Raw genomic sequence first — 23,683 nt, 5'->3', positions numbered from 1 at the left:
CCCACTCTCTCGCATGACATTACTGTCTCCACAGTCACAGGCCCCACCAGCCTGGCTCCGGAACATGTTGAAATCATGGCCCGTGTGGTCTCCGTTATTGAAGCACTCAGCACACAACGACATGCACGGAGAGATGCCACAGGTCCGGCATCGATATGCCACGAAATTAGCCGTCCAAACCAAGCCGCACAGAGTCGCGTTGTCATAGGAGCGCACCGTTTTACAGAACTCATCGAAACCTTCGCCTCCTGCAATCAGACATTTACACCAGTCAAGAGCTTCTGCGTCCGCCGCTGGTTTTTCGGGATTCAGTACAACGTCAAGAAGCTCCTGTAGTTGCCGGACTCCGGAGCTATTGTCAGTCCGGTTTAAGTCTGCCTTCAAGTGGGCGGCAGTGGCTTTCTTGTCCCGGCGCAGCAGCGACGCCGCCATCATGCACTCTGGCTTGTTGTCCACAAATTTATTTTTGTTGTCTTGTTTCCATGTTCTCGGGTTTTCTCGCGATACGGCTGATTACGTCGTTGTTGGCTAGAGAATGGGCAGAAATTTGTGCCATCAGAAACTGAATTTGAATAAGTTAAATTTGAATTTGAATTACTCGGATTGAATCTGAATTGTAACTTGAATGAAAGCTTTTGAAAACTGAATTTGAATTAGTTTAATTTGAAATTGAATTTATGGTTTGAAAATGAATTGATTTGCTTTGAAACTGCATTTTATCCTTTAAAAATTCAGCTCTCGAATAATTTCAGATTCACTTCTCACCATTCAGTTTCAGTTGTACAATTCAATTTCAGTTCCAAAATTCAGTTTTTTGGGACTTACATCCGGTTCCGGTTCAAGCGCAGATTAATAGAACTACAGACTGATAGCGTTACTGACGGAATCTACAGCGTCTTGAGCTGAATTAAGACTTCAGAAGTCATTCGTCATGTCGAATGACCAGCGGATAAACTCTCAGGTTGGTAATAAATGTATTACATGTATAAGAACAAGCGTCATGTTAACAAATGATGGCCGTACAGTAACCTTTATGCTTATTGTAGCTGCTAGCTAAAAACGCTAATTTAGCGTAGTTTGCCCTGGATTCAGCTTTGACAAACAAATATGATCGACTGTTTCTAGTAGAATTCCAAAGTTGTCATCTTGTACCTGTCAGAGCCCTGTATGCTTGCAGACACCCCTAGAGTAAGGAAACATGCAAAACGCTGTCCAAACCTTTGTATTTTAGCTTTATTTATGTCTTACACAGCATCCCAACTCTTTAGCGAACTTAATAACTTTAGCTAAAGTGAATAGTTAGTCTAATTCATTAGTGGAGCGTTACTGGATCACCTCTTTGAAGTAATATAATATGATATACAACTATCACTGAAACAGCAAACTTTGTAAATAAACAACACTTCTCATTCTCTAAACGTTTGGCCACAGCTGTAGATTACACTATCAGTGCTTGTTCACTCTTGACAATAATTACATTTCTAAATTCTCTTTGTGCATTTACAGGTAAACAATATCTAATCTAAATGACTGCTTTGTCTTTGAAAAGGTGAAGAGCCTGAGGCCGGTGACACTCCAGTTCTACTCTAAGTACATCCTTACGGTGGCTCACAGGACAAGGCGACATTCCTGTCCTGCCAGAAGAGAAGAGAAACTTCAGAGTCTTCATGAAGTTCAACCAAAACCTGTCATATGGAATATGACAGGGGTCTCAAACTCCATTCCTCGAAGGCCGGTGTCATGCAACTTTTCCATGCCCTCGAGGACTGGAGTTTGAGACCCCTGCCGTATGGTGTTCATGCAGTTTTCTACCCCACAGTTACAGCATGTCTGACTGCCTGTTCAGCATATGCAAAAATATATGAGTTTAAGCATGTGATGACAAAGGCCTTCCATTATGGTGTTTGTCATCACATGTCACAGACATCTGGATGATCATTTGGAATAAACAAAAAAACTAAAAACTTGTTACTTCATCTTTTATCTTTATTATTATTTTTCTTATTTGACATTTTTCATTGTTAGGCATTGGGTTTATTTGTAGTAGTCCTTTCCAGCTTCTTTCCCTCTTCCATGTTACTGTGTCAGCTTGTCAGCATCTATTTGGGGTTGGGAGTGGAACAGGAAGTAAGGAACAGAAAGTGCCATTTAAACCAGGAGAGGTTCTTATATTTCAGAAGAAGGGATTAATTCAAAAGAAATGACCTCAATGCCATATTTTATTTAGGAACCCTAGAGAGCACTTTGCAAAATAACACATTATTATAATTTCACCCTCAGATGAGCCAAGCTACGACTGTCAGGGAAGGTGATGTAGGTACAGAGCATGTGAGAGTGGTTAAGTTAATGTCTCTTGTCTAGATGAAGGCACAGGAGGGATCAATGGCACGGCGTAGAGATTCAGTATCTTCAGTCTTCAGTGGACACTCCATTTCTGGCACAAAACACCTGTAAAAGATGGTCGATTTAGGAGGTGACCCGACAACTTCAGCCTGTCAAACATAGCAATGGAGCAGTATGTTTAAAAAAAAAAATCTAATTAAGCATGCACTCAGTACCCTAAGAATTATTATGATAGTTAAACACAGTGATAGTTGTATATCATATTATATTACTTCAAACAGAGGTGATCCAGTAAAGCTGCACTAATGAATAAGACTAACTATTCACTTTAGCTAAAGTTATTAAGTTCGCTAAAGAGTTGGGATGCTGTGTAAGACATAAATAAAGCTCAAATACAAAGGTTTGGACAGCGTTTTGCATGTTTCCCTACTGTAGGGGTCTCTGCAAGCATACAGGGCTCTGACAGGGTACAAGATGACAACTTTGGAATTCTACTAGAAACAGTCGATCATATTTGTTTGTCAAAGCTGAAATCAGGGCAAACTACGCTAAATTAGCGTTTTTAGCTAACAGCTACAATAAGCATAAAGGTTACTGTACGGCTATCATTTGTTAACATGACGCTTGTTCTTATACATGTAATACATTTATTACCAACCTGAGAGTTTATCCGCTGGTCATTCGACATGACGAATGACTTCTGAAGTCTTAATTCAGCTCAAGACGCTGTAGATTCCGTCAGTAACGCTATCAGTCTGTAGTTCTATTAATCTGCGCTTGAACCGGAACCGGATGTAAGTCCCAAAAAACTGAATTTTGGAACTGAAATTGAATTGTACAACTGAGGCTATGTCCACACGTACCCGGGTATTTTTGAAAACGCAGATTTTTCTATGCGTTTGCACCTTTCGTCCACACGTAAACGCCGTTTTTGGTCACTGAAAACGGAGATTTCTAAAAACTCCGGCTAGGGTGGATATTTTCTAAAACTCCGTTTTTGCATTTACGTGTGGACGAGAAAAACGGAGAAAACGCAGCGTCAAAGGTGTGCGCCTTTTTTGACGTCACAGTGTGCGCCACGTTGTTGTTTCGGTGAAATGAATTTCTACAATACTGTTACTGTTAATTGTACTCTCTGCAGTGTTTAAATGCTTACATATACACACACAGTTACTGTCCCTCCACACATACCACTCGGTTCTGCTTCTATGACCCATCTTTGTTTACTATTTCCCACCGAGGCTTCTAGACTTCTGATTGGCCAACATTTCTACACGGTTAGGAATATAGCGCCACCTGCTGCTTTGGCATGTTCCTAGCAGCGTTTTCCTTCATTTCTGCCTTTACGTGTGGACGGGATTATTTTTTAAAACGAAAACGGAAAATCTCCGTTTTCAAAAATACCCGTGTACGTGTGGACATAGCCTGAAACTGAATGGTGAGAAGTGAATCTGAAATTATTCGAGAGCTGAATTTTTAAAGGATAAAATGCAGTTTCAAAGCAAATCAATTCATTTTCAAACCATAAATTCAATTTCAAATTAAACTAATTCAAATTCAGTTTTCAAAAGCTTTCATTCAAGTTACAATTCAGATTCAATCCGAGTAATTCAAATTCAAATTTAACTTATTCAAATTCAGTTTCTGATGGCACAGATTTCTGCCCATATTCCGCTCGTTGTACTTCATGTACTGGAAATAAATCTACACAGTTAGTATTTGACCTACTTAAACCTAGTATTGGAATTTGGTGTTATAGAGTCCGTTATTTATTTAACCATTTGAAGCTGTTATATTGGGTTGTTAGGGATTTCTTTTCTTTTTGTTTATTTTTTTGTGGGGGTTGAGTTTTTGAATCTTTATCAGTATTCTTTTTATTTATTTGTAGACACATCTAATAGGAGAGGGGAAAAACAGAAAAAAATCGCAAGAACTAACAAAAATCTAAGTGTGTGTGTAAAACATACACATAAATTAGCTTTAAGCAATAAGACGTAAAGTACATATAATATAATATAATATAATGTAATATAATATAATATAATATAATATAGTTGTGTTAATATATGTTCAATTTTGATACGGCATGAAAAAAGTCAGGAGTGGTAGAAAACTTTGCAAGGGTGGTGCAGGACATGTATGAGGACAGTGATATGGTGAGAACTGCCCCTGCTTGTGTCCAGTGGTCGGGACTCTTCATAGACCATGATGTTTGCAGATGACACCGTGATCTATAGTGAGAGTATTGAGCAGGTGGAAGAGAGGGTGGAGAGGTGGAGGCATGCTCTAAAGAGAAGATAAATAAAAGTCAGTAGAAGCAAGACAGGACACATGTGTGAATGAGAGGGACATAGGTGTAACAATGAAGCTCCAAGGACAGGAGGTACTGAAGACAGAAGGGTTTAAATACTTGGGGTCAACCATCCAAAACAATGGACAGTGCACAAGAGAAATGAAGGAGAGCGAGCTAGAGCTGTCAGAGCTGAGGTTTTCACTGCAGTGACCGGACCGACAAGTTTAGAAAAGAGTACATTACAGGGACAGTTCACATCGAGCATTTTTGAAGTGAGATGGTTTGGACATGTGCAGAGAAGGGATAATGGATAAAAGAGGAAGACCACAGAGAGGATTCAAAGAGTGGATTCATGTAGTGAAGGAGAACATGCAGATAGCTGGGGTGACAGAACAGGATACTGGAGGTAGAATGAGACAGAGGCAGATTTTCTGGTGTGTAATCTGCTCTAAATGGAGCAGCCAAAAGAAGATAATAATAATGATGATGATAATAATAATAATAATAATGTCCTCAAAATACTTAATAACAATACTACATGTGCAGATAACAAAACGCACATAGAATAACTGTCCGTACAGAGTAATCTGCGTGTCTATGTAGCAAAAAAATATGTATTGATTTTTTAAAAACATTATAATTTTTTGATAACAAAGGGAAATGACAGATTATTATAAAAGTATGGTAATTAAACTAAAATTAAATTTTTTTGTAAAACGGTTTAACAATATTGTCATCATTAATTTAATCACTAATATTATTATTAGTTTCATAAACACTATTCGCGGGTAGGAACATGTGCGCTACCACGGTTTGTCGTCGGATTGTTTTGGTTGACGTACACAGCTGCTTATCCCGTGGAACTTCTCTTCAGTAGAAATCATGGCTCAAATTATCCTTTCAAGGTGATTTAAACTAAAGAAGGAAATTTAAAATAACCCACTGTTGCACGCAAAGTTAGGACATTTTAAGCGATGAAGCTGAAGGAATTAGAAAGCTGTCTGCAGCAGGTGGACACATTTGAAGAGCCAAAAATCCTTCTTGAGCAGTATCCAACCAGTGCTCATATTGCAGGTATGACGGTAACAGTGACGATCAGCTGAGCGTGTAACAGCACATATTTTGTATTCATTATTTTTTCCCCCGCAGCATGTATGCTCTACACAATCCAGAGTACATTTGATGACATTGAGGGTAAACTCGTGGCAGACCTGGGATGTGGCTGTGGAGTCCTCAGCATCGGAGCTGCGATGCTTGACGCAGGGTGAGAGCATTATTTACAAGTTTAACATAGCCGTGGCTTACTGTAGTCTTTATTCTCTGCTCTGTGTCTATAATTTTTTTTTCTTTCTGCAGTTTGTGCGTCGGCTTCGATATTGACGATGACGCTCTGGACATATTCAGAAGAAACGCAGAGGAGTTTGAGATTTCTAACGTGGATTTGATCCAGTGTGACATGTGTCGTCTGGAGCCAGAGGCGTACGCTGAAAAGTTTGACACTGTCATAATGAATCCACCATTTGGGACAAAACACAACCAAGGTGAGCGCATGCCTTAAATTTGAACAGTTTCTTTCTTTACTAATTTTGAAAATCCTCTTATAACTGAAGCACTAGAGACTTAAGACCCCCTCCCCAGCCTAACAAAATGCAAAATAACTCAAAGAAATAATACATTTAAGTTTATTCCGTGTTTATGTTATGGTAGTAAGGATTAGTGGCAACTTGTCGTTTGCACACAATTCTTTACTGTTACAATTATATGTGCACACTACTCTCTTCACTTGTGTCCAGCTGTGGAGCGCCGACTGTTTAAAAACTCACTGCTGTGTGTGTGTCCACAAGTAGCTGATCAGTCCATGAAGTTTAGAATGAACCAACTAGCCCCAAAACGTGCTTCTTTATTTCTTTTAAATCATTTTGGGCCACAGACAGGCAGTGACGAGTTTTGTCCACCTGAGCGTCCACTCACCAGCTGCCTAATTGGTCACATCTGTTTGGGCAGGCTGTGCATTTGTAGTCACAGGAGCATCCCTTTAACCCTTCATACAGCCCGTTATTTATTGTTCTGTTTTGTTTAAGGTATGGACATGAAGTTCCTCCGAGCTGCTTTAACCATGGCAAAGACAGCCGTTTACTCACTTCATAAAACGTCAACACGAGAAGTAAGTTCACCAGCCACTGACAGTCTTTCAGGTCTCTGAAAGCTGATCTTTTACATCTTACTTAGCAGTTAATTTATCAATTTGACCATTAAATATGAAGCCAAAACTCACATCTCTATCTATAGTATGAATGTTGTGATGCCTGATCTGTATTTATTTGCAGCACATACAAAAGAAGGCAAATGACTGGGGAGTAAAGATGGAAGTCATAGCAGGTAAGAAAAAGCGCTAATCTTTTTTTCCTTCTATTATTGAAATATTCAAATACTCACTAAATACTTTTATTACAGAACTGCGATATGACCTGCCAGCATCTTACAAGTTCCACAAAAAGAAATCAGTAAGATTACATCAGACAGTACATGTTCTCCAGCTAAATGTGACGCAGGACAGATTTCCCCCATTTTTTGGTTATTGATTTATTTGCAGTCCACATATGCAAACTTAAAAAATTAGCAAAGAAGATATTTTCAATCAGTTAATGTAGGAAAACTAACGCCACACACATTCTAGATGTCACACAGGTCTTGCAAAATAAACTAAAATCTCCTGGTGAAATTAAATTATAGTGAGAAAGCAAGTTTAAGGTGAATGCAACAAAACCAAAACATCCTCAAAAGAGAAACTTAGGTACACAAATAATATAAGAGGCACAGTATTTGGGGACAAAAGGCTGCAAAATGATGCTTTGAACATATTTCTCCAGGTTGACATCCAGGTGGACTTCCTACGATTTTCCAAAGCTTGAAGCTTTCACTGGAATGGACTCAAGTTGTCTCTGTATTTTCCATTTTCACTGTTTGTAATAAAACATTTTCATTAAAGAAAATTTGAGTTTAAGTCATAACTAAGATCCATTTTCAGTTTTGATAACTTTTGCTGCAGGACCATAACTGGGATCTTCCAGTTCTCTCTTTATAGGTACAGCTGCTAGAGGGAAAACAAACAAACAAAAGAAAATACAAATTAGATAAATAATCTTAACACAGACTACAATATGTTCCCAAGACTACATTTTGAAGCAGAATATTGAATACAATATTTTAGCAGAAGGCGATGGAGCTTTTGAAGGGCAGGTGTGATGTGACTAAGGAGTTCTGGTGATGATGCAAGCAGCAGAAGTCTGGAACATTTGAAGTTTATGAACAAGTTGAGAGAAAGACCAAAAAGAGCTACAGTAGGTGGGTCCTAACCGAGGTGTGACCAAGGATGGCAGTACAGTCAGGTGAAAGAGATGGATGGAGGCGAGTGTGCTTGAAAAGAACACCTATTATTAAGCATGACACCTAGAGTCTGGACCAGAAGGAAGGGAGAAACTGTTACATTTAGACAGAGTGGATTTGGTGCCAATGAGGAGAACCTCTATTTCATCAATTCAATTTGAGAAAATTGCAAGGATTTGATTTTCTGGAGGTAAACACAGAGGGCAGTGGGTGGGATGGCAGTAGTAGGTTTAGTAGACCAGTAGAGTTAGAGTAGAGTTGAATGTCATCAACATAACAACGGAAACTGATATTAAGTTTATAGAAAATAAGGATCCTTGGCCCCCAACATTTGGCCAGTGGATCAGAGACGTGGTGAGCCACATTCATCTAGAGAAGATTAAGTTCACCATCAGAGGGTGTGCTGGAAAATTCTATACTTCCTGGCAACCATTCATTATTTATGTTGAGAATATGTCAGCCTGCGAAATGGATTCATGATTATTTTATGTTGACTCTATATAGCCTAGTGACCCATTGTCTTACATGTCTATAGTTTAGTGTATACCGTGAGTATATATCACTACTTTGTTTTCTGTTTTTCACGTGAGATCTTCTATCAAGGGGAGGGAAAGGGTGGGAGCAATGTTGTGCCTTCATCTGCGTACATTTATGACTTTAACTGTTAGAAAAATTATTTAAAAAAAACAAAAAAAAAATGTATGGAAAATATGACGAACAGGAAACAGATGACAAATAAAAGAGGGCCCAGGATAGATCACTGGGGGACTCCATTAGGAACTGAAAATGAATGGGATATGAACTTTTTGAGTTGAATGAACTGAATGCTCTAAATGATTTTGAACTTACCCTTCTTCTCCTGCTCATCATCGCTTTCAAACTTCATCTTTTTTCCTTGGTACTGAGTTCTGCCTTGATCTCTGCCACCTCTTCCCCATCGGCCTCTTCTTCCTCTTCCACCTTTTACGACAGACAAGACTATCTTACTAAATCATATACACGTTCATCTATAAAAGATAGATGACACTGTGGAACTGTATCTTCATTGACATTAACTGATTACATCCCAATGCAGTCAACAATGTTAAACAACATGAAAATGCATCTCACCTCTGCCTCTGGGCCTGCTGAATGATCCTTGTTGAGCCTCTATTATCTTCTTCATTACGTCCTTCTCCTCATCTCCTTCAAGCAGCTGCCATGTGACAGTGTTGTCGTTGATTTTCAGTTCCTCTCCGTGTGCTGTTTTGGCTTTATCGAACGCTTCCTGTGCTTTCCCGTCAAACAGAAGGGTGCCCTTATCAGGAGGAGAAAAATAAAATATTTAAACAAAAAATATTTCTTTGAAATGAAACAGCTCTACTCATTTTCAATCCTGAGTCATGCCACCACGTTGTGTTGTGGAAAAAAAGGTCTGTAAACCTGACTTCAGTCAGGTTTACAGACCTGGTTTCTACAAACATTAGAAACCTGAGGAAGACATCACCCCCTTTCTGCAAGAGACAAAATCTCTGTACTGTCAATGAAAACTGCTTTCTATCCATGGAAATTTCCTGTAATTACCACAGATGTGGATATTATCATTCATCACCCCATTAGTCTAAACAACCCCAGACATCTAGTCTCTCTTGCAAGGACACGATTTCACCAGATGTCCCCAACCCGCACAAATATAAAACACAAACACACATAAAACAAATGGTTACAATTAAAACATGTTGAATTGAATTACACAAGTAAATGATGTAAGTAGATAAGGTTATACCACATGTATGAAGAAACAGATGGAAAATATACCTCTTTGGCCCCTCTTGTGAAGTCAACCCACTTTATGTTTCCATGCCCAGAGAACAATTCATGGAAGTCTTCTCTTGAAACACCTTCAAGCTCTCCTGAAAACTTCAGTAAACGTCCTGACTGCTCATCCAAAAGCAGATCCTGCAAGTAAAATGAGAAAACATCATTACAAAGCCTATTTATTCTTTAAGTTGTGCGTTCATTAGCAGACTAAGCTCACAAACACTTGGAGAGCTTACCATTTCTTTTTTTTCTGCATGTTTCTGCTGTTGTTCCTTTTCCCTGAATAAAAAGGACAGAAGTAGGAAGGTTATTTTTCACAAAATGTATAATCCAGTTTTATGATTAAAGATACAGAATATGTACTCACTGTTTAACTTTTGCTTTTGTCTCTGCTTTAAACTGTTTTTTCTCTTCTGCCTTCTTGGCATGGTAGGCTTCCCTGAAAGAAAAAAAAACAGCTGATCAATTACGTTGTTTCACACAGAGAAATTCAAAGGTTTGCAAAACCGACATGATCGAACGAAAAGTGCACAGCAAGCTGAAACATCACCAGCAGTGCTGTTACACTGTTCACAAGGTCAAGTACGATGGGCCTGTAAGTCTGTCTTGGCCCAACAAACAAAACAGTTTAGTTTCCTTGTTCAATTTAAAAGGTTTTTTTAAAAAATTATAAAAAGTTATGCAAGCTACTTCATCGGATTTAAGGGCATTAAAGTACATATATGACACATCTGCCACACCTCTTAAATCAGTGAATTCTTCATTAAATCACTGACACAATTGATAGCCGCTAGCTAGTGCCTAAAAAGCATCACAGCCTACCTTGATAACACAAGCATCTCGTTGTCTTTGAATGATTTTATATCTGTGCGCTCTAGGAACTGCTTGGCTGACTCTTCAGTGTCAAAACAGATAAACACAGATCCCTGCAAAGACAGAAATATAAAAATTATATAAGAGAAGGTCTCCCAAAATTGAAAAACATAAAAATAAAAATTATATACATCTCAAGTTGTGTTTCATGTACCTTGAACTGCCTTTGGAGGTTTCTCCTCATCTGAATGTTTTCTACCGAGCCTTTCCCATTCAGCCAATCCTGAATCTCATCCAGGGATGTTTCAAGAGGGAAACCTTTCTAGATGAGGAAAAAACGAAATGTAGGGAAAACAGTAAGAATACAATCAAGGTGGAGAATAATTATTATTTTGTCTACACAATTTATAAGAGTGTGGGTAGGCTAAAGATGTATTGCACTGTTGCATTACGCTGCATTAGTTTGAAAAAAAATTAAACTTGTCTGAATGCCAATGTGAGCACAAACAAATATTTACGTATTCAATGCATTTGCATACAGTTTAAAAAAAAAAACTAAAAAAACTTGCCATGTATACAGATTTGTGTTTAAGTGCATCCTTGTATTCATCGTTCTGTTCGGGTAAGGGCTTGCTGGGAGACCTCCTGATCTTTGTCTTGTCTTCACTGATTTCCAAGAGACCAGTCTTTGACTTCTCCAGAGCTGCAATGAGGACGCTGCTGTCTGTGGTTAAAGACTTCAACCTATGAAAAGAATGCAAATCTTTCAACAAACACCTGGCTACAGACGGCTGTAAGGCTGTGTTTTAACGCTAATGATGCATGCATTCATCTGCAGTATAAGGGAGAAGACCCTGCAGCTCATCTAATCTTCCCTCTTTGAATTCTCTCAGTCTGCTCATGTTATGTATGTGAGTGGGGTGGGCACTCTCATTTCAAGTAATAAAGCTCAATTAGAATGTAATTTGCTGACTCACACACAACATTACATTCTAAATATACACTTCAATAAAGGGATTACAGGAATGGATTCCTCCTGCTGTGTTAATTTGCCCTTGCTGTGGCCACTTGTGACCTGGCTGCTAACAAGTGAACTTGAGGCACAGCATGAGAGCATGCTCTCATCTCATCCTGCCCATCATGAATCACAGAAAGGGTCCAAACACACCGATTAGTCATCACTATCCTCCTCTTCTTGCTCAGCCCCCCCACCCCAAGCAGCTATACTCAAAAGCCTACCCTTGTCCTTGTGGACTGAAGGTTGTTACTGCAGCTTCAGTATGTCATGTTGTGCTAGTATTTTTATACTAAGTGGAATAGAACTGCAGTCCATACAAGGCTGTTTTTCACAACAATAAATATAATAAATAATATACTGGTTTTAAGCTAGTTAATTGCCAATTACCGTCAGCCCTCAATCACACCTCCTTTAGTCATTACAGGTGTGGTGAAGAGAATAACGCCACTTCAACAATGCAGTAACAGCAATGTGAATGCACATTGAAACTAACATTCACTACAGCCACAGGCACTGTCTCCTCCTATTAGCTGCACTCGCATGCTGCATTTAAAGATCCTCACACACATATACACCAACATGTGCTCTGTAGCTCAGGTGGCAGAGCAGGTCAGCCACTAATCAGAAGGTCGGTGGTTCGATCCCAGGCTGCCTCCTGGCTGCATGCCAAATATCCTTGGGCAAGATACTAACCCCATGTTTGCCTACTGGTGGTGGTCAGAGGGCCCGGCGGCTACAATGTAGCTTGCCAGTGTGTGAATGTGTGTGTGAATGACTGAATGTAGTGTAAAGCGCTTTGGGGTCCTTAGGGACTGAGTAAAGCGCTATACAAATGCAGGCCATTTACCATAATATCCAAAACTACAACCTCTAGAGCAGCGGTCCCTGGGCCTCGGACCGGTACCGGTACGTGAGTCGTTTGGTACCGGGGCGCGAGAGTTGAGGCTCAGGTGTGAAATGTATAGTTTTTATCAGTTTTCAGCGTTATTTTGTTATCGTTTTTATCGGTTTTCCTGGGTCTTTTCACGTGGGTTATGAATAAATCTTCTTTTTTTCGGTACCGGCACTAGTTTTATTTTGTTGCGACACCTTATTGCCGGTCTGTGAAAACATTGTCGGGCATAAACCGGTCTGTGGCGCAAAAAAGGTTGGGGACCGCTGCTCTAGAGGATGACAAAACGTTGAACTCGATAGGACACTTTAGCAGAAATTGTCAGATCATTTTACATCATGTGTCAGCTTTCATTTATTAATTTTCTGTGGCTAAATTCTGTGTTTTAGTGGGCTTTACGGTCAGTTTTCCATGCTCATATTTCAGCAGATAAAGCAGTGTTAGAACTGCACTGCACAGAAGGTAAGCACAGTGTTTAATGCCGAGTTGTGATAAGCATAGTATTTAGTTAATCTGTAATAAAAAGTGTCTAATATAAGCAACCAACAAATTTACCCCACAGGTATATACAATTTCACAGTGAAAGAAATTTAATTAACAAATTTACAGAGTAGATTTTATTGCAGCGTCTCGTAACGTCAAACAACACCTTAAAAAGTGCATCTAAAATTCAGTCCTAAGTTTAGTTAGAGACCCCAGATGATCACATTTATAAATACACAATGCAATCAGCTAAAAATCTTAAGTTAAAGAGACTTCTCATCAATCAGTAAATAGATCAGTAGTACTGAATAGTAATCTAAAGTTGAACAAACTGAAGATAGCGCCTGGACTTTGAAACCCCACTTAAATACTTCAGAGTAGAGTCCTCCCCCCCCCCAAACAAAAAGCATAGGTAAATAAATGAAAGCCAAAAATAGAGATTAAAATAAAATAAATACAGTTATAATTTGACACGGAATGCATTAAAGAGAAATAAACAAACCTGTTGAATTTAAGCATCGTCTCCAAAGTCACCCAGCCATCATCAACCTGCAGCTGCTCTTTGAGAAACCGGTCTCTTGGAAGATTGTGATCGCCGAAGTAGTACTGGGTAGGAATAATTTACAGCCAAATCAGGACCAGTTTTACCTGGTAAATACCAAATTATGAGTTTAAACTTTAAATTTGAAATACCTCGATCTGTCGCGCCACTTTCGCCTCCAGTGGGGACATCTCTTCTTTACTTTCTGCCATTTTGGTTCTGCATAGAAAAAACAAAACAAAAAGAAAGGTGTCCTCCTGAGTTAGAGATTTCTCTGATGTTTACAACAAATATTTAAATAAAGAAATCTTATAAGAAGAGATTTTATCCATGTTATATATGAAACAAAAAAGTCGAAATGTTTTCTATCTTTAGTGTGCCAGAGGGGAGCTTTTTTGTATTAACTGTAAATTTTATATTAATGGCAGATTCCCAACATGTGGATCGCAGCCCTCTGTTGGGCTGTGAAGGTACTGCAGGTGAGGTCATTCACAATATTTATCTATATTTAATCAAATTTCAATTCACTTATCTAAATTCTTGATTGTTATAAGTTTTAAAACAGACTGAACATACACACACGCACACATAAAATCCTATAGGATAAACTTACAATTTACGATGCACTCTTATTGGCCAAATCAATTAAGATTTTGGTTTTACTAATAAATTAATAATTAAAGATTAAAAGGAATAAAATTTGGATTAAAAAATGATTATTCTATAACAAATCCCAAAAAAGTAATTTTGTTTATAATTTGCAGGAATTACACTTTTAATAAGAAGCTAAACTAATGAAACAAAGCCTTGACACTTAAATATTTTCATTATTTTTCATTTCATTTGCTTTTTGATGTACCTCTTAATTTGTTAGAAATGAACTCTGTTGAGAATCAAGTAAAATATCTGAAGGTCAAAAATCATGACAAATACTTGTATGACAACCTGTGAAGTCAAAAATCTAAACAATCTAAAACATGGCAAAGATTACATTTATACAACAGGTTGTTCTAACAAATATTAGACTTTAGTACTCAAAGAGCCAACTGTTTTAAACAGGAGGTATAAAATGACTAAAAACAGAAAACTGCCAGGTTTAGGCAACCTGAACTATGTTAATGGGAAAAGGGGCTTTTTCACCCCTAGAATTGATATTTTATGTTTGTAAACACAGAAAGTTCCATTCCCCTTTGCTGTAGTGAGGACAGCGCAGCTATGTGGCCATTTTCTAGGGATGCTGCTCGACATCAGCTTATCCGCAAACCAAATGATATTTACGAACCTCCCTAGCCGACATTCATTAATGTTGTGCTGGCTGAAAGTTGAAATATAGTACGAGGAAGAGTATAAAGAAATCGCTAAAAACAAACAACAAAAAAACCCAAAACAAACAAACAAGTAAATAAATAAAATCCAAAACTGAAAGACAACATACAAAAAAAACGAACTAGGGAAAAATTATGATCAGCTATTGGCCACGTTGTCATATTAAACACTGCTATGAGGCCTTGCTGTTGTCTGAGTTTTTGTAAATTATCTGCAAGGCCATATAGGAACCATCTTTAAGACTTAATTATATTAACCAAATTAATAACGTAATGCAGTTAAACAGTTACATGCACTTTTAAACAACATTTAGTTGCTGCATATTTATATTTAGATACGCGCCTTCAGATAGATGCCCAGATTTAAATCTTACAAAAGGGAACCCAAACCTAAAATTGTGAGTTGTAGTACATCACAGGACTCAACCAACGTGTTTCTTTCGTCATAATTAACTACAGGCTCATCTAGCTCCACGGCTAACCTGTTAGCTTAGCTCTTTCAGTACACGGGCCACGCTTGGTGTCAACACAACAAAAGCAGCTTCTTATTTGTCTATCCACGCTATCAGTACATGTTTTAATCAATTACGTGATTTGTTAGTGCGTGAATTACTTTTTTATATGTAAATTAAAGTAGTCACCGCTACTCTGCTAACATTATTCTAGCTGCAGCACGCTGTTCAAACCTGCTTGAAGAAAATCCACTCTGTTCTTTAGTAACGTTATAAAACACTCCCTGGGTAACATAGAAAGCCTTAAACATTGTTTTCACAATCGTAAAAAGTTGCACTTACATAATGAGTCGCAGCTAGAAGCAGTTTAAGCCGCTGAAACCAACAGTCCTCACTTCGCCGCTCGCACGTTGGAACTGCGTGCTACGGAGCCCACCGAGGACCAAAAAGGACTCATGTTCGCGCAAGCTCCTCTGATCGCTGCAGCTGAACAACAAGAAATCTGGTCTTTTTCATTATGTATACGTGCTAATGTTTTGGAATAATTTTCACTAGTACATATTTGGGTAATCAGATAATAAAAATAAAAATAAAGAAACTTAATCTATCCGTGGACAATGTTTAAATTCATTAATTATTAAATTGATAAATCTTAGCCAGAGTGCACTTTAAAATCATAAGACGTTACCTTCTTACTTAAAAGTTTAAGCAAACTGATCGATGTGCATTTTGTTTTTCAAACACACTAAGATTCCCAAGCCTGAAATAAAAATAACGTAAGACTACAAATTTATCCAAAACCTTCAGTATTCTTGTACATGTTCGCATACCTGTTAAACTTTCTTATGCCTTCATATTTGCGCTTAAAAATGTAATTTCTGTTTATTCTTTTGTTTTTTGTTTTTGCTAAGTCACGTATTTACGCGAACAGTGTGTAAATTTGATGCCTATATTAGAAACTGCGATGATATATCACAACCACAAGATGCCGCTGTGATTCTAATCATGGCGTTTAGTTTTTATGTGTCATTTTAAAGTTTTTGTTTTTCGTATTTATTAGTTTGTTTTTTTATTGATGTGTGTACCTTTTAAAAACAATTATAGTAGGACTTCAGTTGCACCGTTTGTTGCAAGGAAGGTCAGACTTTTATCAAGGCTGACATTTCATTAGCTTAAAATAATTTTGCCTCGTTCCTGACTTTGTTTTGAGAGACATCCACATTGTATTTTTATTGTTGTATGTGTGACGTAAATATCACCCACCTAAGTTTGGGAAAAGACTGTTATTATTATCAGTATTTTTCTCTTTTGACATCAACTTTAAAAAATGTAATGTAGCTCGTCTTTTTTCAATTATTTGAATTTAAGATAAGATAAACCTTTATTAGTCCCTCACGTGGGAAATTTGTTGTGTCACAGCAGAAAGGAGACAGTGCAAAGTTACAGCAACAAAAATTAAGAAAAACAATGGAATAGGATGAGATAAAAAAAAAAGAATAAAATACTATATACAATAGAATAAAATACTATGTTGTCAGAAAAATAATTACAATTAGTGTTATTGCACATGTGCGGATGTGTGTGTTTGGTCAGCTGCAAAGTCTTTGTGTTGTGTGTTTATTATTTATTTATTTTCATTTTTATGTATAATATTTATGTATCTGTTATATACACTTGCCAGCCACTTTATTAGGCACAGGTTAGGTACAGTGTTGTACCCCATGTTAGTTTGTGTCACAGATTCACTAAGGTGCTGTCGACATTCCACGGAGATTTTGGTCCATGCTGGAATGATAGCACCACACAGCTGCTGCAGATTTGTCAGCTGAACACCCGTGATGAGAATTCTCTTCCACCATAATCCCAAAGGTGCTCTTTTGGATTGAGATATGGTGACTGTGGAGGCCCATTTGAATACAGTGAGCTCACTGTCATTTTCAGGAAACCAGTTTGAGATGATTTCAGCTTTGTGACATGGAGTGTTATCCTGCCGGAAGCAGCCATCAGAAGATGGGTACACTGTGGTCATAAAGGGATGGACATGGTCAGCAACAATACTCAGGAAGGCTGTGGTGATTAAACAATGTTCAGCTGCTACTAAGAAGTTGAAAGTGTGCCAAAAAAATATTCCCCATACTGTAAGACCACAATCCTGAACCTTTGTTACAAGGCAGGATGGAGCCATGCTTTCATGTTGTTTTTGCCAAATTCCTTTCATCCGAATGTTGCAGCAGAAATCAAGACTCATCAGACTAAGCAGCATTTTTCAATCTTATATTGTTCAAATTTTGGTAAGTCTGTTTGTACTGTAGCCTGTTTTCTGTTCTTAGCTGACAGGGGTGGCACCCAGTCTGGTCTTCTGCTGCCAAATCAGCCCATCTGCTTCAAGTGGTTATTTGAGTTACTGTTGCCTTCCTATCAGCTCAAAGCAGTCTGGTCATTCTGTCTTGGATCAGCTCGCGATCTGCCACTCACTGGACATCTTCTCTCTGTAAACCTTAGAGATAGCTATCTGGGAAAAACTCAGTAGATTAGCAGGTTGTGAAATGCCAACAACCATGCCACATTCAAAGTCACTTAAATCACCTTTCATCCCCATTCAGTTTGAACTTCACAGGATCATCTTGAACATGTTTACGTGCTTAAATGCAATGGGTTGCTGCTATGTGACCGGTTGATTAAATATTTGTGTTAACAAACAGTTTAACAGATATAACGAATGAAGTGCCAAATAAATTTCTTAAGTCCATAAAATTCACTGAACTCAAACAGAACTCCATTAGCATTTTAGTACTTTGTTCAATCAAGGTACAACCTGGTACACTTCTACTAATAAAAGTCTATTTGTAGTGTGATTTTTAAATAATACTTATTAGATTATAAAATGTCATCTTCTCTTTTTTTGCATTTCTTTTCAGTCTATTTTAAACAAACAATCAAACAAACAAAAAACGCTCAACATGAGGCCCCTGAGTTTTGTATGAAAAGCTGGTATTCATCACTATATTCACAGTTTGGCAAATAGCTTCCTAAAGGATCTGGTGCAGGCTGACATGCTGTGAGATAAATATGAAGTGTGGAATATTAGCTCTCTTCAGTGAAGTCACTGTTAGATCCATTTGGCACAAAATAATCAGTAAACAAAAATTTGTGTCACTAAACACCATAAACACAAACACAGCCATGTGACCTGGTCGGGCTGGGGAGAGTCCCCACTATCTCCCACGAGTCCAGCTCAGGGTTATATTTCTCAATGCTTTGAAGGTAAGTCCCTTTGGAGTACGAGTATCCACCTGTTACGTAAATACAACCATTTATTACCACGGCCCCACACTCCATCCTCCTCTCCTTCATCACCGATATCGGTCTCCACTCGTCTCTCTCTGTGTCGTAGCAGTCGGCAATCGTCGTCTGTCCACCCACCACATACAGCTTGTTGTTGAGAGACACAGAACACAGCCCGTACTCTGAAATGAGAGGAGTTCACCTTAGAAAACAGCATTTAATATACTCATGCTTCTGTTTGGTCTTCTTTAGCACGCATACCTGGATGGGGACTTATTGTAATGATGCTCCACTCGTTGACATCTGGTCTGTACACCTGTGTTTTTTCATAGGTGCAGCTTCCTCTGTAGCCATAATGACCTCCGGTTACATAGATTTTATCTCCCATTACACACGCAGTAGCATTTCCTACACCTTCAAAGAAAGCAGAGATCATAAGCATCACTTGAACAGTCCAAACTGTCTATCACGTAAAAACGATGATACCTTAAGTATTCGTTTTATCACTTCATTCATACAAAGTTACATATATATATATGCACAGTTCAAAGGGACAGTTCACGCAAAATCAAAATTATATGTTTTTCCTCTGGCCTGTAGTGCCATTTATCCATCTGGATCATTTTGATGTGAGTTGTTCAGATTAGCAGATATCAGCTCTATCAGATTCTGGTTTTTCTTTAATAAAATGGAAATAAATGGCACTTGACATCTGGTTATCAAAGCACTGTTTGGAAAAACTCAGCAGCTTTCGCAGAAACTGTGGCCTAGTCATTCAAAAATCTGCAAACCTTGTTTCAAGCAGTTTCAGTTATGAACTTCTCTATTATTTGCTAAGCTATACCCCCACAGTTCATCTAACCATGCTGAAAAGCATGAGTTTTCAACAGTGTGACACTATCTAAACATTAATGATGTCTCCTTCTGCTGAGCTGTAATGTTAGCTGCCTGCTCACTCCCTTTGGGTGGTGGATACAATTCTTAATGTGAACTCTGTCGGCTTGTTGTTCTGTGCAGAACATATAATAAATAGCTGCTACCGTAAATGGTAAGAGTCACACAAATGATTGTTAATGATACAGTTTAAAAAAAATATAATGACATTTGATTCTAATGCTCATTCTTGAACGTAGAAACAACAAGTCCCATCTATGAGCTGCTCAGGAGCTTTCAGTCACATGATCTTCATCAGCAGATGGTATTATGACCATGTGTTTTAAACCACAGCTTTTCATCCTATATGAGTAAGAAGCCCATAAAGAACTCATAAAACTCCACTAAATGGACCTTGTGGTGAAACTGCTTTCTCTGCCTTCATTTATTCATATCCTGCTCATCATTTCAGCCCTGGAGATAAAACAATCCTAATATTTCAGCATACCTTGGATCATTTTGGCCACAGGGAACCATTTCTTTTTTAAAGGATCATAAAATTCGGTGTCTCGTTCGGGAGCTCCTCCCCGGTAGCCTCCGATGGCATAGATGCAGCCGTGCAACGCCACAGAGCAATGGTAGTACCTGGCTGTAATCATGGGGCAGGCCTCGGTCCATTCATCACAGTCACAGTTATAAATTGAAACAGTGTCCAGGGCCTCAACAGTGTTTGTCTTGTAGCCACCTGTCACATAGATATTTGCACCAAGTAAACTGACGCTGTAGCTCTCTCTTGCATGGTTGGGCATGTCCTTTCCTTGCACCCATGTGTTGCTGACAGGATCCCAGATGTGGACTTCACAAAGAGGGTGCCAATAGTACCCTCCAATGATATACATGTTGGCAGACATTTTTCTAGCCACAGGTATCTCTTTTCCATTTGACCTTAAAGCCTGGATGATTATAGATTTCAATTTCCCATCATTCTTCTTTAAGTATTGTCTATACACGTCTAACGTGGTCTTAAAGTAAATCTCATCCAGATCCAGATGGATGGAGTGTAGCATAATTGAAACGTGGTGTAGGCGATTATCTAAGTCATGGTTTGCCCATGTGGCGACAGCATCTATCAACACTTCATCTTTCTGCACAGTGAGGCTCTGTACAGCCAAGACTTCTCTCATCTTCTCAGGGTGCAGATCTAGAAACTCCTCTTGCTGAATGAGCTCCGGGAACCTGCTCAGCATCACTCTGCGTGCCTCCCTTTCCAGCCCAGGGCACAGGTGCAGCTCAGCGAAAGCGTGCATGCCCAGGCAGTTGTCCACATCCAGGAGGCGAATGAGAAACTCCTCACATGCTTGCTTCACAGAAACGAACTGCAGCAGATCTGCAGCCTCTAGCAGGCTCTGCACGTTGCTCTCAGTGATGCACACCTGAGCAGTGTACACATAGTCCACCAGAGCACCCAGCACCCCGTAGTCTATGCCGCTCAGTTTGATGACGCTGTTTGATCTCTCCTTCATGTCAGCTGTGAACATGACTTTGAAATAGGAGCTGCGGGCTGACAGCAGCGCCTTGTGGCAGTGAAACACCTGTCCGGACTCGCCACACTGCAGAGCGACATCGGTAAACAGCCCGCTAATGTAGAAGTGCCTGAGCGCATCCAGGAGCTCTGCCGGATGGTCACCATCACAGAAGTCATATGTGTAGATTTCGGCTTGTTTATGTGACATGATATCTAGAGAAGAGAGATGGAGAAAGTATGTGTCTAATGTAAGGCAAACACACACACACACACACATAGTGGGTTGGCAAACATCAAAGCAATACCGAGGCGTCACATTCCCATTTATAATTAATTGCAGTGTGACTGGTCATAGAAGAGTCTCCGCATTTACGCTTTAATCCATGTATCCAAGCAGGCAAACTGCTTGATTACCACTCACCCTATTTCCATGAATGACTCGAGCTTTTTTTCTCTCTCTCTCCTTCCACTGTCCTCAAGCTCTCCCGTCTTCACCACACATGAGCCTCAATTTAGCTCACGCAGGACAGTCGCAGGCAGGCAGCTCGATCCTATTTTGGTATTTGTGCGCAGCGTCCATAACCCCCTCCTCCTCCTCTCTTCTCCTCTCCTCTGCTCTGTAGTCTCAAACAGCGGGTCCTTGACAAAACTCCTTCAGAGGAATCACCCAACCCCACCGTTTTCTCTCAGAGTCTAAATATAACCTCCATCCATCCACAGTCTCGTGACGCGCTCACGGACGGCACATTTTCTGTGCACCCAGCAGGCGCAAACAGAATACAAATAGTATACAAATGAGCGTCGCTTTTTACTAGGGCACAAGAAGAAGAACGGGAAGACGACGACGACGAAGAAGTCATTGCACTGGTCCATTCATGTGTTCATCATTCTTGGCGTTGCCATGGTATTCTGAACCCAATTCCAGTGCGGTAAAGGCTTTAGCTAATCCTAACGAGGATTAACAGCACAGGGCTGCAGAGACGGAGACGGAATATGTGTTAATCTCAGCAAATCATATATAATGAAACAATATTACTGCATAAGAACTAATGTAATAACAGAGCCTTTGTAAAAACTTTTTTTTTTTTAAGAGAGATTGTTTTTTTGTGCCGCACAATAAGCCGCCTGGGTTTACAAAGCAACAGAATGGAGGGCTGTGTATGCTGTTACCTGAGAGTTTAACGCTTAATGCTGAATTAAAGGGGAAAGCGGTGCAGACTGGACTCAATGCATAACTTAATGGCCAAGTGAGAGAGATTTGACTGGCAACTGTTTTGCATAAATCTTCATAAAAAAGCTACCTTCCCTGAGACATGCTGTTTCTTTTCGTTTTAGTCCAATGCTTGATTTTATTCATGAATTTATTCTATCGTTTAACTGTTGTTAAAATGAGCAGTGCGACGGTCCCACTCAGTATTTTCTAAACGTTTAACTTATAAATCAAACAAATGATGCTGATAAAAAAAAGCCAACTGAGGTAAAATATCTAATCAAACTTTGAAAATGAATCGAACTTTGTCTTTTGTTACAACATCATAACCGGCTTTATGTAACACAGTAGTAAGTCTGTGTGAACGGGTGAAATTGTTTAATTTTATATTAAAGTGCAAAAAAACTTGAGCTAACTTCTTTATAGTTTGCTTCCAATGAGCCAGACTTGTAATTTTGTTTCAAGTGGTCTTAGGGGATAGCTCTCTGGGCTTCCTGAAGGTCCTTTGCACATTGGCTGCTTTTTCACATATCAGTCCAGCTCTTGTAACTCACCATTTTCATAGGGATTTATTTTATTTTGTTTTGTTAAGCACTTTAACATTGATATATGAATCATTCAAGCATAAAAAGCCACCTTAATCAAGGGATGAACCAGTGTTGTGTCTACACATAACAGACAACTTAGCAAAGAGCCAATTATAAATTGTATCTTTAGCCACTTTATCGTACAAACACCTAATTTGTTCCTTTAGTTGAATCTATGAAAAATTCCATCACAGTTTGACAGGCATTGCAACAACAGCATGATTTCTAAAGAGGTATTATACAAAATTAAAAAAAAAAAAAACATGGCATATCTCAGCATGCCATTCACTGTGACCTTAATAAAAAATTAAGAAACTGGACATGCAAAGGACAAACAAAAGGTTACAGGCCTAAAAAAAACAAACCCTGTGTTCAGCAGATGAACAGCATCTAAAAGTCATGTTCTTAAGAAAGAATGGGAAAAAAACAGCAAAGTTTATCCATCTACTGGTGACATTAGAAATTGCCTCAAGGTGGCTGTCAAGAAGTCGTTCTTAAGGAAGGGAAATGAGGAAGAAAAGGCTGAGGTATGCAAAATTACACAAAAACTGTATTGAAAATCAGCGACAACAGGTCGTTAAAGAGTGAACAATCCAAATGTGAAATGCTTGTTTCAAATCCATCATCCAATATATGGATGCAGAAGAATGCCTGTTGTATCTGACATTTACCACAAGCCATAGCGCTTTGCTGTGGATGAAACAGACTGTGTAGGCTGGACTAACTGCATGACTGATTAGGCAGCGGACACAGATTGAATTAAGTTTTTCATGCAATGATTCCACAGATTCCGTTATTTAATCTATTTATTTATTGTTGAAAAATACACTACTGTGGCACCCACTGTTGTTTTCTA

The 23,683-nt window shown here is 38.9% G+C and overlaps 4 protein-coding genes across 6 annotated transcripts in view; 1 reads left to right on the top strand and 3 right to left on the bottom strand.

Annotated features, from left to right (window-relative positions):
- The window catches only part of ubr3 (ubiquitin protein ligase E3 component n-recognin 3), a 43,066-nt gene extending 42,565 nt beyond the window's left edge, over positions 1–501 (bottom strand). For both annotated transcript variants that reach the window (XM_005452940.4, XM_005452941.4), the window contains exon 1: positions 2–501. In XM_005452940.4, coding sequence (XP_005452997.1) covers positions 2–435 — 434 coding nt within the window. In that variant the 5' untranslated portion in view covers positions 436–501. The remainder of the gene's footprint in view (position 1) is intronic.
- A 4,942-nt stretch (positions 502–5,443) lies between these two features.
- Positions 5,444–7,673, top strand: mettl5 (methyltransferase 5, N6-adenosine). Its single transcript, XM_003447324.3, has 7 exons — positions 5,444–5,710; positions 5,786–5,900; positions 5,993–6,177; positions 6,718–6,800; positions 6,964–7,015; positions 7,091–7,140; positions 7,507–7,673. The coding sequence occupies exons 1-7, from the start codon at positions 5,611–5,613 to the stop codon at positions 7,546–7,548; spliced, it is 627 nt and encodes a 208-aa protein (XP_003447372.1). The 5' UTR covers positions 5,444–5,610; the 3' UTR covers positions 7,549–7,673.
- ssb (small RNA binding exonuclease protection factor La) lies at positions 7,204–15,845 on the bottom strand. Of its 2 annotated transcripts, none has more exons than XM_005452942.4 (12): positions 15,690–15,845; positions 13,723–13,789; positions 13,532–13,635; positions 11,206–11,380; positions 10,851–10,958; positions 10,646–10,749; positions 10,191–10,262; positions 10,060–10,102; positions 9,821–9,961; positions 9,134–9,320; positions 8,873–8,983; positions 7,204–7,730 (listed from the first exon to the last, which is right to left on the bottom strand). In XM_005452942.4, the coding sequence occupies exons 2-12, from the start codon at positions 13,780–13,782 to the stop codon at positions 7,648–7,650; spliced, it is 1,188 nt and encodes a 395-aa protein (XP_005452999.1). In that variant the 5' UTR covers positions 13,783–13,789; positions 15,690–15,845; the 3' UTR covers positions 7,204–7,647. The 2 variants fall into 2 exon arrangements, with proteins under 2 accessions (XP_005452999.1, XP_005453000.1); XM_005452943.4 differs by having other exon boundaries at positions 7,204–7,727.
- A 2,276-nt stretch (positions 15,846–18,121) lies between these two features.
- Positions 18,122–22,140, bottom strand: klhl23 (kelch-like family member 23). The gene is made up of 4 exons (XM_005452945.3): positions 21,452–22,140; positions 20,014–21,243; positions 18,894–19,046; positions 18,122–18,814 (listed from the first exon to the last, which is right to left on the bottom strand). Exons 2-4 carry the CDS (start codon positions 21,236–21,238, stop codon positions 18,504–18,506), a joined length of 1,689 nt encoding a protein of 562 aa, XP_005453002.1. The 5' UTR covers positions 21,239–21,243; positions 21,452–22,140; the 3' UTR covers positions 18,122–18,503.
- Between the last annotated feature and the right edge of the window lie 1,543 nt (positions 22,141–23,683).

Source organism: Oreochromis niloticus, linkage group LG16, assembly GCF_001858045.2.
Source record: "Oreochromis niloticus isolate F11D_XX linkage group LG16, O_niloticus_UMD_NMBU, whole genome shotgun sequence".
In the NCBI taxonomy this organism is placed as follows: domain Eukaryota; kingdom Metazoa; phylum Chordata; class Actinopteri; order Cichliformes; family Cichlidae; genus Oreochromis; species Oreochromis niloticus.
Note: the sequence above shows the minus strand (reverse complement) of the source record. Positions and strands in the feature narration are given on the sequence as shown.

Bases quoted from the DNA above. Each gene is read 5' to 3' on its own strand.
- mettl5 (XM_003447324.3), top strand. From the start codon at position 5,611: ATGAAGCTGAAGGAATTAGAAAGCTGTCTGCAGCAGGTGGACACATTT. The intron at 6,178-6,717 runs GTGAGCGCATGC...GTTTTGTTTAAG, and splicing joins TGGGACAAAACACAACCAAG to GTATGGACATGAAGTTCCTC. The intron at 7,141-7,506 runs GTAAGATTACAT...ATATTTCTCCAG, and splicing joins AGTTCCACAAAAAGAAATCA to GTTGACATCCAGGTGGACTT.
- ssb (XM_005452942.4), bottom strand. From the start codon at position 13,782: ATGGCAGAAAGTAAAGAAGAGATGTCCCCACTGGAGGCGAAAGTGGCG. The intron at 11,381-13,531 runs GTTTGTTTATTT...TTCTTTTCATAG, and splicing joins ACGATGCTTAAATTCAACAG to GTTGAAGTCTTTAACCACAG. The intron at 9,962-10,059 runs GTAAGCTCTCCA...TTTTACTTGCAG, and splicing joins ATGCAGAAAAAAAAGAAATG to GATCTGCTTTTGGATGAGCA.
- klhl23 (XM_005452945.3), bottom strand. From the start codon at position 21,238: ATGTCACATAAACAAGCCGAAATCTACACATATGACTTCTGTGATGGT. The intron at 19,047-20,013 runs GTATGCTGAAAT...CTTTCTTTGAAG, and splicing joins TGTGGCCAAAATGATCCAAG to GTGTAGGAAATGCTACTGCG. The intron at 18,815-18,893 runs GTATGCGTGCTA...CTCTCATTTCAG, and splicing joins TACAATAAGTCCCCATCCAG to AGTACGGGCTGTGTTCTGTG.